This window comes from Camelina sativa, chromosome 12, assembly GCF_030686135.1.
Source record: "Camelina sativa cultivar CO46 ecotype springtype chromosome 12, ASM3068613v1".
Taxonomy (NCBI): Eukaryota; Viridiplantae; Streptophyta; class Magnoliopsida; order Brassicales; family Brassicaceae; genus Camelina; species Camelina sativa.
In genome coordinates, this window is record NC_141891.1 from 9964019 (window position 1) to 9975138 (window position 11120).

General features: G+C 37.2%; 2 protein-coding genes across 4 annotated transcripts; one reads left to right on the top strand and one right to left on the bottom strand.

Annotated features, from left to right (window-relative positions):
• Positions 1-577: 577 nt before the first annotated feature.
• LOC104731207 (uncharacterized) lies at positions 578-3720 on the bottom strand. Of its 2 annotated transcripts, XM_010450518.3 has the most exons (5): positions 2630-3720; positions 2028-2264; positions 1431-1648; positions 957-1145; positions 578-867 (listed from the first exon to the last, which is right to left on the bottom strand). In XM_010450518.3, exons 1-4 carry the CDS (start codon positions 2888-2890, stop codon positions 962-964), a joined length of 900 nt encoding a protein of 299 aa, XP_010448820.1. In that variant the 5' UTR covers positions 2891-3720; the 3' UTR covers positions 578-867; positions 957-961. The 2 variants fall into 2 exon arrangements, with proteins under 2 accessions (XP_010448820.1, XP_010448819.1); XM_010450517.3 differs by having other exon boundaries at positions 578-1145; positions 2630-3223.
• Positions 3294-5590, top strand: LOC104731208 (putative sodium/metabolite cotransporter BASS6, chloroplastic). 2 transcript variants are annotated; one of them, XM_010450519.3, is made up of 8 exons: positions 3294-3625; positions 3723-3808; positions 4066-4232; positions 4304-4497; positions 4582-4834; positions 4917-5170; positions 5269-5351; positions 5425-5590. In XM_010450519.3, exons 1-8 carry the CDS (start codon positions 3448-3450, stop codon positions 5491-5493), a joined length of 1284 nt encoding a protein of 427 aa, XP_010448821.1. In that variant the 5' UTR covers positions 3294-3447; the 3' UTR covers positions 5494-5590. The 2 variants fall into 2 exon arrangements, with proteins under 2 accessions (XP_010448821.1, XP_010448822.1); XM_010450520.3 differs by having other exon boundaries at positions 3306-3625; positions 4066-4193.
• Positions 5591-11120: the final 5530 nt, after the last annotated feature.

Below are 11120 nucleotides of genomic sequence, written 5' to 3' on the forward strand. Positions count from 1 at the left end.
TTGACTGTGAATTTAATAACTTATCTATCAATTTTCATTTTTTAATTTATTTTTAAGCAAAAGTTTGACATTTAATAGGTTCAATGTTGGGTACACAAAGACCCAAATTTGTGTAAAAAAAGAAAAGGACAAATTATCAATTTTTTTTTGGGTTCTTGGGGTAGGACAAATTTTTTCAAAATCTTTATATGTTTTTTAGGCATTAGTTTTGTTCAATGAGTTTTGGGTTTTGGACCAAAGCTACTTTTGGGAGAGTACAAAAAAAAGATCACATTTATTTGGTGTGTTGTTGTTGGTTGAACTTTTTCTAGAGAGATAGTAAAAAGCAAAATTTAACTCTATATAGAAAAAAAGTTAATCTTAATACACACACTTACGTATACGCATGTATGATGATGTATCATATGATATCTACATCTTAATTGGTGTCTATATATTCATTTAATTGGGGCTCAAATGATCCACCTGACAATTCTTTCCATAATCATATATAGATTTCTTCTTCTAACCATCATTTAATATGTTCCAAAGAATCTTCTAGGTTACATTCAAAATATTAAACGTCACTCTGACAAGCTTTAAGTAACATTGTTTTGATTGGACAGACACCAAAAAGTAACCATTAGTATCCACCACAAAGTTAAAAAAGAAAGATGAATCAATACAAGATTCTTCTCATTCATGTCAAATTGACTACAATAATTACACTTTAAAAAAAAACATTGTTAGCTTTTCATTCCTCTGTTCATACTTGTTAACCCTTTCTTTTTCCTTCTGATTTAAAGCTGGTTAATGAAACTAGATGAAGAAGAAGAACCAAGGACAAAAATAACCAAAGCTCTTTCACATCTTGGAATAAGACCTGTACTGTGCATGGAGACAAGACATGTTTCAGATACAAAAGAAAGCAGAAGAGACTTAAAAGCAGCTCAGAGTTTGTCACGTGGGTTTTTTACAGTTTTTACTGCAACAATGCTTCCTCCTCTTTCTTCATAGTCTCCAGCTGTCTTTTCGCATACTTTGTGATGAGAATCGTTGTAGTCACTGTTGCTAAAAAGCCGAATATGTTGAGAATAACCTGTGTGACCGAGAGACCCTGCTCTTCTGCAGAAGATGCTTCTGCTAATGTCCTTACAAGAATCCCTCTGCAACACACAGACACGAGACATTTGACTGATCAGTGACACTGCACGATCCAACAGTGAACAAGGACTAACTTCAACAGTTAAAACATTTAAACTTATAGAGAGCTAGATGCCTATACCCATTATAAGACTATTCTACAATCATGAAATGTAATGATATTATTGTTAAGGATGATTCTTTTTGGACGTTATCTGCTGATTAGGTGAAATGATAATTGCTCTAAACAGTATTGGGCTTTACAAAATGTTTTGGAACTGACAAGAAGAGAAAGAAACCTGACTTACGTATAGATAGCGACAAAAACCTCAGGCACCATGCCTATGAGAGATCCAGTTATGTAAGGACCGTACTTAACACGAGTTGCTACAGCACAGTAGTTATAAAGAATGTAAGGAAATGGAGAAACCCGGATTAAGGTTACTAATCGGAACTGGTGAAGCCAATTTCCTTCACCGGCAGCTCTTAAAACGGCTGCTTGATTAGGATATCTTGCTAGCCATCCCTGCACAATCACAAAAAAGAAGCAAGCAGATTCAGTAATATGCCAATTTAAGCAGCTGCATTCATCAAAGTCATCATTAAAGCCTTTGAGGAAACGAAAACAATGTTAATCCAGCTACATTCACAAGTGCCACTACATTGATCAAAGACTTCATTTTGAGAAAAGAAAAACAGTGTTAATCCTGGTTTCAAATGTTAATCCAGCTACATTCACAAGTTTTATGTCTATGTACTGAGAAGCTTCTTATTTTCTAAAACCTACATAATAACTTTCTAGCAAAAAAAAACTTGGATACTATGATTGATTAAAGGGTTGTCCAATAAAGTAAGCTTTTGGACAACCCTTGAATTTTAGGGGCTTTTGAGGGGTTGACACATACTTGAATTTTATGGCAGAAGAGTTGTCCAATAAAGTAAGGTAGCGACACACCAACAGCAGCAGCAGAGATAATTAGTAGAAACCCATAGCCATAACCAAAAGTCATCCCAGCAATCCACATTGATGGTGTAGATGGAAGAAGTATAGTCGGGAATATCGCCACGGATGCAAATACAAGAAGACCGCAAACTGGGTGTGTAAAAGTCCTTATCTCCCATTGTATAATAGGGATAAGCTCCTGCAGAACCAGAGCAAGTTAAGAGATAATTCCCCCCCTTGTTAGGAACATAGCAAAATCACATTACAAATACAATCGCAAGAACCACAAGTGTTTCATATATGAATAGATACATGAAAGCATCAACATCATGGAAATAGTTAAAACCTCAAATCTACTCAGACTTATAAGCATGCAAGGCTACATACAATTGAGATTGACATGGATAAAAAGTGATTAAATTTATTCAACTCTCATCCTGAAATCTATGTTCTAAAACTCGTTGAGAAGCACTAGACTTAAATCAAACTCAAAGATTTAAACTTTTTTGGAATGATAAACACCCATGCAACAACGAATAAAGAGCTAAATATTTGAAATCAAACCTTATCCATGATTAAAGGACCGATCCAAATGTAACCCACGATAGCCAATGCAGCAAGAACGATGAATAAAACAGAAAGCTTGACCCAAAACCAAAACGGCGACGAATCACTCTTTCCTTCATCTTCCGTCTCCTCCAGCTCTGATTCTTGTCTTTTCTCTAAACCCTCGCTCAATTTCACATAAGAGCCCTTCTCGTCTTCTTCTTCTTCGACTCTCATCCGCAGCTCAAGAACCGGATTTTCTTCCTCAGGAAGAGTCATCGGATACAACAAACCCAGAAACAGAAAGAGATAAACACTAATAAGCAGAGAAGGAAAACAAAAAAAAAACCTGATCCACTGGATTTTTCCGATTAAACCGGGAAAACCCAGTGATCGGAAACTCGAAAAAGATCAAATGCAATCGAACCCAGAAAAAAAAAAAACAAATTGATGTGAGAGAGAAGAAGAAGAAGAAGAAGAAGAAGAAGAGAGCCAATTTTTGTGGGGCAAAATCGCACTGACGAAGTTTTCTCCTCGATTTGTGACTTTGCTTGTACCGATATGTTTGTTTTTAACCCTACCACTTATTTTTTTAATTGCGTCTTTCTCACCACACAAGAAAAAAAAAAAAAAAGTATATATTCCCTTTACCTTTTTCAGGCCCAAGCCCGTTAAACTCTTAACGGGTTGGACCGGTTCGGGTCGGGTTTTGTTGTTGACAGATTCCTGAATTCTCTGAATCTTCTTCTTCTTCTTCTCCTCCCAGCACTCTCGGGGGGTTTTGTTTCGCCATTAAATTCATCAACCAAGTCAAAAGAAAGAAGAAAAACAAAAAGATGAGCGTGATCAATCCCATAGAAACTGTACTACATGTAAAGCCAACATTTCGACTTCTACCACGAGCTGTTTATCATCGGAGTCAGCAGATTCAAGTTTTCCCGCCTAACAACAACACCACTTTCACGAACTCTTCTTCTTTGAGTTCTCCACTTCACATTAAACCGGTTTCTCAAGGTTTTGTTTTATCGTATGCCAATCGATCTCAGGCTTTTTTTGGTTTTTGGGTATCTGAAAAATCCAACCTTTTTTGTTTTTTTCAATCAATACACAGTTGGTGGATCGAGGAACTTGTGGCGTAGTTATGCATCTGATAAGTTCTCTGATATGGGTTTGAATCCTGGAGCTGATTCATTTGAGGTGCACTTTTGTGATCTTTCTTTTTCTGTGTTAGATGTACTGTACTTAGATTTGATCGTTACATGATGTGTGAGACATCTTGAACTCAAAAATGTGGTTTTGGCACTAAATTTTTAAAATTTGATTAGCTAAATCACAGTTTTTCTACTTTGTTACTCATTTTATGATGATCCCCCTGTTGTTACATGAATCTAGTGGTGGCTTGCTGGTTAAAATAGTTATTTAGTTATATTTATATGTTTTGTTTTCTGTAACAGATGTTCAGTGAGAAGGTTTCTATAATGGATACACTGAAGAAAGCAAACTCTATACTTCCTCATGTAGTGTTGGCGAGTACTATATTAGCTCTTCTCTATCCTCCTTCTTTCACATGGTTTACGTCGAGGTTCTTGCTATATATCATTCATGGAATTCTTAGCACAAGGTTTAGTTTGTTCTTTGAATTTGAGTAGTAGACAATCAGGTTTTCTAAAGGATTTTACTCTCTCTTTTTAGGTATTTTGTACCCGCTTTAGGATTCTTGATGTTTGCGGTTGGTATCAATTCAGATGAGAAAGACTTTCTTGAAGCCTTCAAAAGACCAAAAGCTATTCTCCTTGGTTATGTTGGACAATATCTCATTAAGCCTCTCTTAGGTTTCGTTTTTGGCCTAGCTGCTGTTTCTCTTTTCCATCTCCCAACTCCAATAGGTTAACAGCTTATTCTCTCTCTCTCTCTTATATTACTCAAGACTCTTTGCAGATCGTATATTGACTTATCTTTCTCAATCTCAGGTGCTGGAATAATGTTGGTTTCATGTGTTAGTGGAGCTCAGTTATCAAACTACGCAACTTTCCTAACTGATCCAGCACTGGCACCGCTTAGCATCGTCATGACATCTCTATCAACCGCTACTGCAGTTCTTATCACACCAATGCTTTCTTTATTGCTCATCGGGAAGAAACTACCCGTTGATGTAAAAGGAATGATATCCAGCATTCTCCAGGTCGTTATCGCACCAATCGCTGCAGGATTACTATTAAACAAGTGAGACTAAAAGCTACAACTATAATATATTTCTCAGAGCTTAAAAACATTTCTTTCTCATTTGTGTGCCTTTTTTCTACAGGTTGTTCCCGAAAGTATCTAATGCAGTTCGACCGTTTCTTCCAATTCTATCGGTTCTTGACACAGCTTGCTGTGTTGGAGCACCATTGGCATTGAACATAAACTCGGTCATGTCTCCGTTTGGAGTCACCATTTTGTTACTAGTAACAATGTTTCATATCTCTGCTTTCCTCGCTGGATACTTCCTTACGGGTTCCGTCTTTAGTAACTCCCCAGACGCAAAAGCCTTGCAAAGAACATTGTCCTATGAAACTGGTACTAAACTTTTGGTATTTGAAAACTTTTTCAAGAATTTACTATTTTGGTTAGTAAAAGATTTGAGCAGAGAAACGTGTTTTTTCTTAATGTCTTAGGAATGCAGAGTAGCCTTTTGGCACTAGCGCTTGCAACTAAGTTCTTTCAAGATCCTCTTGTGGGGATTCCTCCTGCTATCTCTGTAAGTTTCAACAACATCTTCTTCACATTATATAAACCTTTTTTTGATTATTAATGAGATTTGTATTTTGCAGACGGTGGTAATGTCATTGATGGGGTTCACTCTCGTTATGATCTGGTCTAACGAAAAAAAAAACATCTAACAATGTATTTTAATTTCACTTCACATTTTGATTATACAAACAATTGGAACTTCTTCTTGTAATATAATTCAATACAATATTTGAGATTTATGCCAAACTCCATTTTGTCAATTTTTCCTAGTCTGTGACATAAGAAAATGTAATTCATATCGATGTCATTTAAAAAAAAAAAAAAAGTGATAGTTGCTTCCACAAACAAATTAAGAACAATTGAAGTTTTATAGTAGTTCTATAGACCCCAAACGTATAGTAACTACAAAGTCAGTCATTTTGGAGATGTTAGCAAAATGTCAAAATCTCTTAACCTTTTTAGTCGATGGAGCGAAATGGATAATTGATGAAGATAGCGCATGACGTAGTCAGGGTTGGGAATACATAGATAGAGAAAGGTGGTGGAGACCAATTTATAACCTTTATTGGATAAAGAACCAGTGTATAACCTTGAACGATGGTCGATATATAGTTTATTTGATGTATAATAGCATATAGTGGTTACCGGCACGTCCACTTCAATTTGTAGAGTGCACGAGGACATAAGAAGCTGATTATAGAAGCAGCATCAATAGACGAAAAGAATCAAGGACGACAAATATTTGAGAAAAGTAGTGACGGTTCATGAATTAACTCATTTTCGATGTAGTGAAACAAGTCGTCTATACACACTAAACTAAGTTATGGTCTTATGGAGAAAAAATTACTTATAATGTAAAAAAGTTTTGTAGAATCATTCCAAATAGAATTGTTGAAAAAAGTTGTGATATTTTGAATAAGAGTAGGTTTTAAGTAAGTTTTTATAAATCATTGATTGAATAACAAGAGATTGTAAATATATACTAAATAAACATAGGATTTAGAACGACCAATCGGGATCAGACATTTCATTATTTAACATTTTTGTCATCTTATTAATTAATATTTTTAATACAAAGTTATTAATAAAAAGAAAATTATTTTATAAAATATACATTTTTAAATCCTAAAATATACTTCAAATTTTTTTAGAGAAATTTTTCAATTTTATAAAGTAAACTTTAGAAAAAGTATTCTTTGATCAAAGAATTATGGCCGTCCACATAGGATTTAGAACGACCAATCGGGATTAGACATTTCATTATTTAACATTTTTGTCATTTTTTTGTAAACTTTAGATTTTTTTCTGCATATGTTGTGATTTGAATTTTTAAATACAAAGATATATTACTTGATCTATGAAAATAAAATGTGTGTTATAATTTTCACATTGGCGGGTTGGTAAAACTAAATTTATATAGCTGATAAATTAATAAATTTTATTTGTTTATAATTACAATATTAAAATCACTACTTCATATTCTACAAAATAATAATGCAAATACAACAAACAAACAATATAAAACTGTAATATACGTCAAAAATAAAATACTATAATATTCTAAAATAATTAGTATTCAAAAAAATATATAGATTTACAGAACAATTATAAATTCATGATTTTTTTGATCAGGTTTGATTTTATAACACAACTGATTTTTATATTTTTAAAAATTGTGTATCTAAAATTTAAAATTTTCCTTACTGATTGGGGATAGACCCTACTGCTAGAAAATGTTGGATGTTCACTGAATTAATTATAAGTTCACTGAATTAATTATAAGTTCACACTACGGATGTTCACTGAATTAATTATAAGTTCAACTCAAGTATTTGTTTTCAACCATATATTTCACTGAAACCTATAGCGTAGTAATAATTCTCATTCAGGATACGAAGTCATAGAACCAACATTATAAAAGCTTCAAAGCTTTAACATTACTCTAGAATAGCAAGCTCGAATTAAGAAGACATTCACCAAACAAAAACTATTCTTTTTACCGTACATTCAGACAAAATCAAATAAAATTGAATGGCTAATCTGGCTATGCTCTCCAAGGGTTTTCTTGTTTAATACAAGAAAAATAATTTCAGCATTTGTGATCTCATAATTTTAGTTAAAATTGATGTTTAGCTTACCAAAGGTCAACATTTTTAAAAATTACTTATAATTAGGGAATATCCCGTGCTTAAAGCACATGTCAATATTTAAAAAAAATTATAATAGAATAATAAAAGTTATTGTTATATATTTTTTTTAAAAATATTTTGTTTAAGATAATATTTATTTTTAATTGTTCTGTAAATCTATATATTTTTTTTGAATACTAATTATTTTAGAATATTATAGTATTTTATTTTTGACGTATATTACAGTTTTATATTGTTTGTTTGTTGTATTTGCATCATTATTTTGTAACATATGAAAGTAGTGATTTTAATATTATAATTATGTACAAATAAAATTTATTAATTTATCAGCTATATAAATTTATTTTTACCAATCCGCCAATGTGAAAATTATAACACACATTTTATTTTCATAGATCAAGTAATATATCTTTGTATTTAAAAATTCAAATCACAACATATGCAGAAAAAAAATCTGCATTTTGTTAATCATAAGTATTATATGAAAATTCCAAACAATTTGTAAAGAAAAAAAAAATAGATGATAGGATAATCATAATTTGAAATTTTAACAAAATCTTCAAAATTTAGAAGACTATTAAAAATCACTAATTGAGTAACAATAAGTAATTTTAAAAATACTCTAAAATACAAGTTTAACACCACTCTTTGTATTTTGAACTAAATTTACCCAAAATATTAATATCCGATATCTTCTTCCCATCTATGACCTTTCATATCGACCTTTAACGAGAACGCCCCTGTGCTTCGTGACGTTTCTCTTTTAATGGAGAAGTTTGAAAATCACTTCCGATCCCATAGGAACCATTATGTCGGCGAGATTTCACTCGAGGTCGTCATTTCATATGGCTCCAGGGGAGCCAAGATAAATGTTGATATAAAAAGAGAGCTGGAGGCCCAGATGGAGATTGACCATCGCTTGGTTTTTCGAGATTTGGAAACCCGTAAGTACCTTCTCCCTTCATCAGTGTAACATCCGTGAACCAAAATCCCGGTTTAGGTTCTGCGTCGGTCGATGCAAGTTGTGCATCGGTCGATGCAAGGTTGTTCCTGTGCGTTTTTGACTTAAGTCAAACGCTGCGTTTTGGGTTAGGGAAAAACCCTTAAGTCGACTTTTTGTTCCATTCGTGTTGTTTGGCCGTTTTTGAGAGAAAACGAAAGAGAGGAAAAGTTCTTGAGAGTTTCTGGAGATTTCTTGGAGTTTTGGTGCGTTCCTGTAGAGATCTGTAGCTGGGATTGTTGTAGGAGCTTCCTAGAGGCTTGTTCTTGCTTGTTTATTGTTCAGATTCGTCTTGGCACAGGTAAGTGCATGACCATGGCTTATCTAAGCTAGAGGAACCTTTAACTTGCCTGTTTGGTGTTGTTAGATGTGTTAGATCGTAGTTAAGGACGTTAGGAAGCTTTCTTGTGGCTTGGGAATGAGTTTCTGTGGTTGTAGGAACGAGATCCGGCGAGAAGCTTCGGGGAATTCACGGTGCTCGACGTTGCGTCGATTGATGCATTGCTTGCGTCGGTCGATGCAAGTGCGAGGACAGCGCGACAAACTTTAGGGTTTTCGTGTTGCGTCGAGCATGCGTCGGTCGATGCAGACTGGGTATTGGTCGATGCAAGTTGCACTTGCATTGGTCGATGCAGCTTCTGCGTCGATCGATGCTTCCTCAGTTGGCATCGGTCGATGCATGTTGGCATCGGTCGATGCTGAGTCCTGGTTCGTTGATCGTTGTGTGTTGATTGTGGTGTGTGGTTATTGGTTACTCTATTGCTTGTGTGTATAGCCCAGTAGATGGGAGGATTGCCTTACTGAGTGTTTATAAAATACTCATGCATTGCAATATGTGTTTGTGGTGCAGGTAAAGGCAAAGTGTGATCGTGGAATCAAGGCGATGAGGAAGGGATGTTCTAGAAGCTTGATTGATTGCGGTCTAGCTATTGTTAGGTTGCTAGATTAAGTCAATGGAACATTGTAGGATGTTAGTTGTTGGCTATTTCTTTATTTGGATTATGGTATTGGTTATTGTTTTGGATTGTTGGAATTTTATTGGTTTAATGGAAGTTGCTATTTGATTATCCACGGTTGTTGATTGTTGATAGGATGTTAGTGGGTATGGGACCACTAGTAAATTAAGGTATTAAAAAAAAAAAAAACGGGAAGGGTTGTTTCATTTTGGTATCAGAGCCCTTACGGTTCTAGGTCTAGGGTTCATTGTGCTTTTGCTGTTGATGTTTAGGATTCCATGCTAAGATTGATTGTGTGAGTGGGTCAATTGTGTGTGGCATGAAGTCCTAGAACATCCCCTTCGAGCCTGTTTGTGATTCCACGGTGAGTTGTGTTTTGTGTATTAGAATTATTGTTTGCTTAGCCTTCTGTTCTTGGATGACATAAATGGTTAGAGGTGAGGATGCTGTTGGTCGCGGTCGTGGTCGTGGGCGTGGTCGTGGTCGTGGTCGGGGACGAGGTCAGGTTCCTGAGGCCAGTGTGAGTGTAGCCCAGAGCATGGCCAGTGAGGAGGTGGCGGAGTCACAGGTTCATCCTAGTGTGTCTGGAGACCAGGCTGGTTTGGGTGACGGCAGGGCGGATGGGCCCGGTGTCGGTCACGGTGTTGCCCCGGGTGTGGGGGTTGCAGCAGGAGGTGCTCCAGGCAGGCAGGATGTCTTGATGGACTTGCTAGCTCAGGTTTTGCAGCGACTTCCAGCAGTAGTGCCGCCAGTGGGTGGTGGTTAGGGTCCAGTGGTGCCGCCAGTGGTTGGTGGGCAGGTTCCAGTAGTGCCGCCAGGGGTTGGTGGGCAGGTTCCAGAGGTGCAGCCTGCGGCGGGTTTGCAGGCAGGTGTGCAGCCGGGGGCCGAGGTAGTGGATGCTCAGTATGTGCGGATGATGGAGCAGCTGCGGCATGTGGGAGCAGGGTATTTCTCAGGAAGTACCGATCCGAGTGTAGCGGATGAGTGGAGAGAGCGGATGGAGGATATTTTCCTTTCGCTTAGGTGTCCCGACCGGTACAGGGTGGATCTGGCAGTGTTTTACTTGTCAGGAGATGCACGTGTGTGGTGGAGGTCGGTGATAGCACGGAGGGTGCAGCGGGGTATGTCTTGGGGAGATTTTGTGGGGGAGTTTAACTCCAAGTATTTTCCTCAGGAGGCTCTTGATCGCATGGAGGCACGGTTCTTGGGGTTGACTCAGGGAGACCGTACAGTATGGGAGCTGGATGCAGAGTTCAGTCGGCTTGTGGGGTATGCAGGCAGGGCTTGGGAGCCAGAGTCGGCTCAGGTGCGGAGGTTTTTGTTGGCTCTGCGGGATGATTTGAGGACTCGGTGCAGAGTGAGGAGTTATGCTACGAGAGCGGAGTTGGTTGAGGTTGCAGCTGGGATAGAGGATGACTTGAGGGCACAGGTTGTTGTGGTCAGTCCTTCAGTGCAGCCACAACAGTCTCAGCCGTTTTCTGTTCCTAGCAAGGGTGGCAAGCCTGCGCAAGGGCAGAAACGGAAGTTTGATGTTATGCAGAGGTCGAGGCACGGTGGTGCGAGATGCTTTGGGTGTGGTAGCAGGGACCACAAGGTGACTAGCTGTCCACAGAGAGGTGAGCAGCGGGCAGTGACAGAGCAGCGGGCGGTGACGGAGCCGCGGACCGATA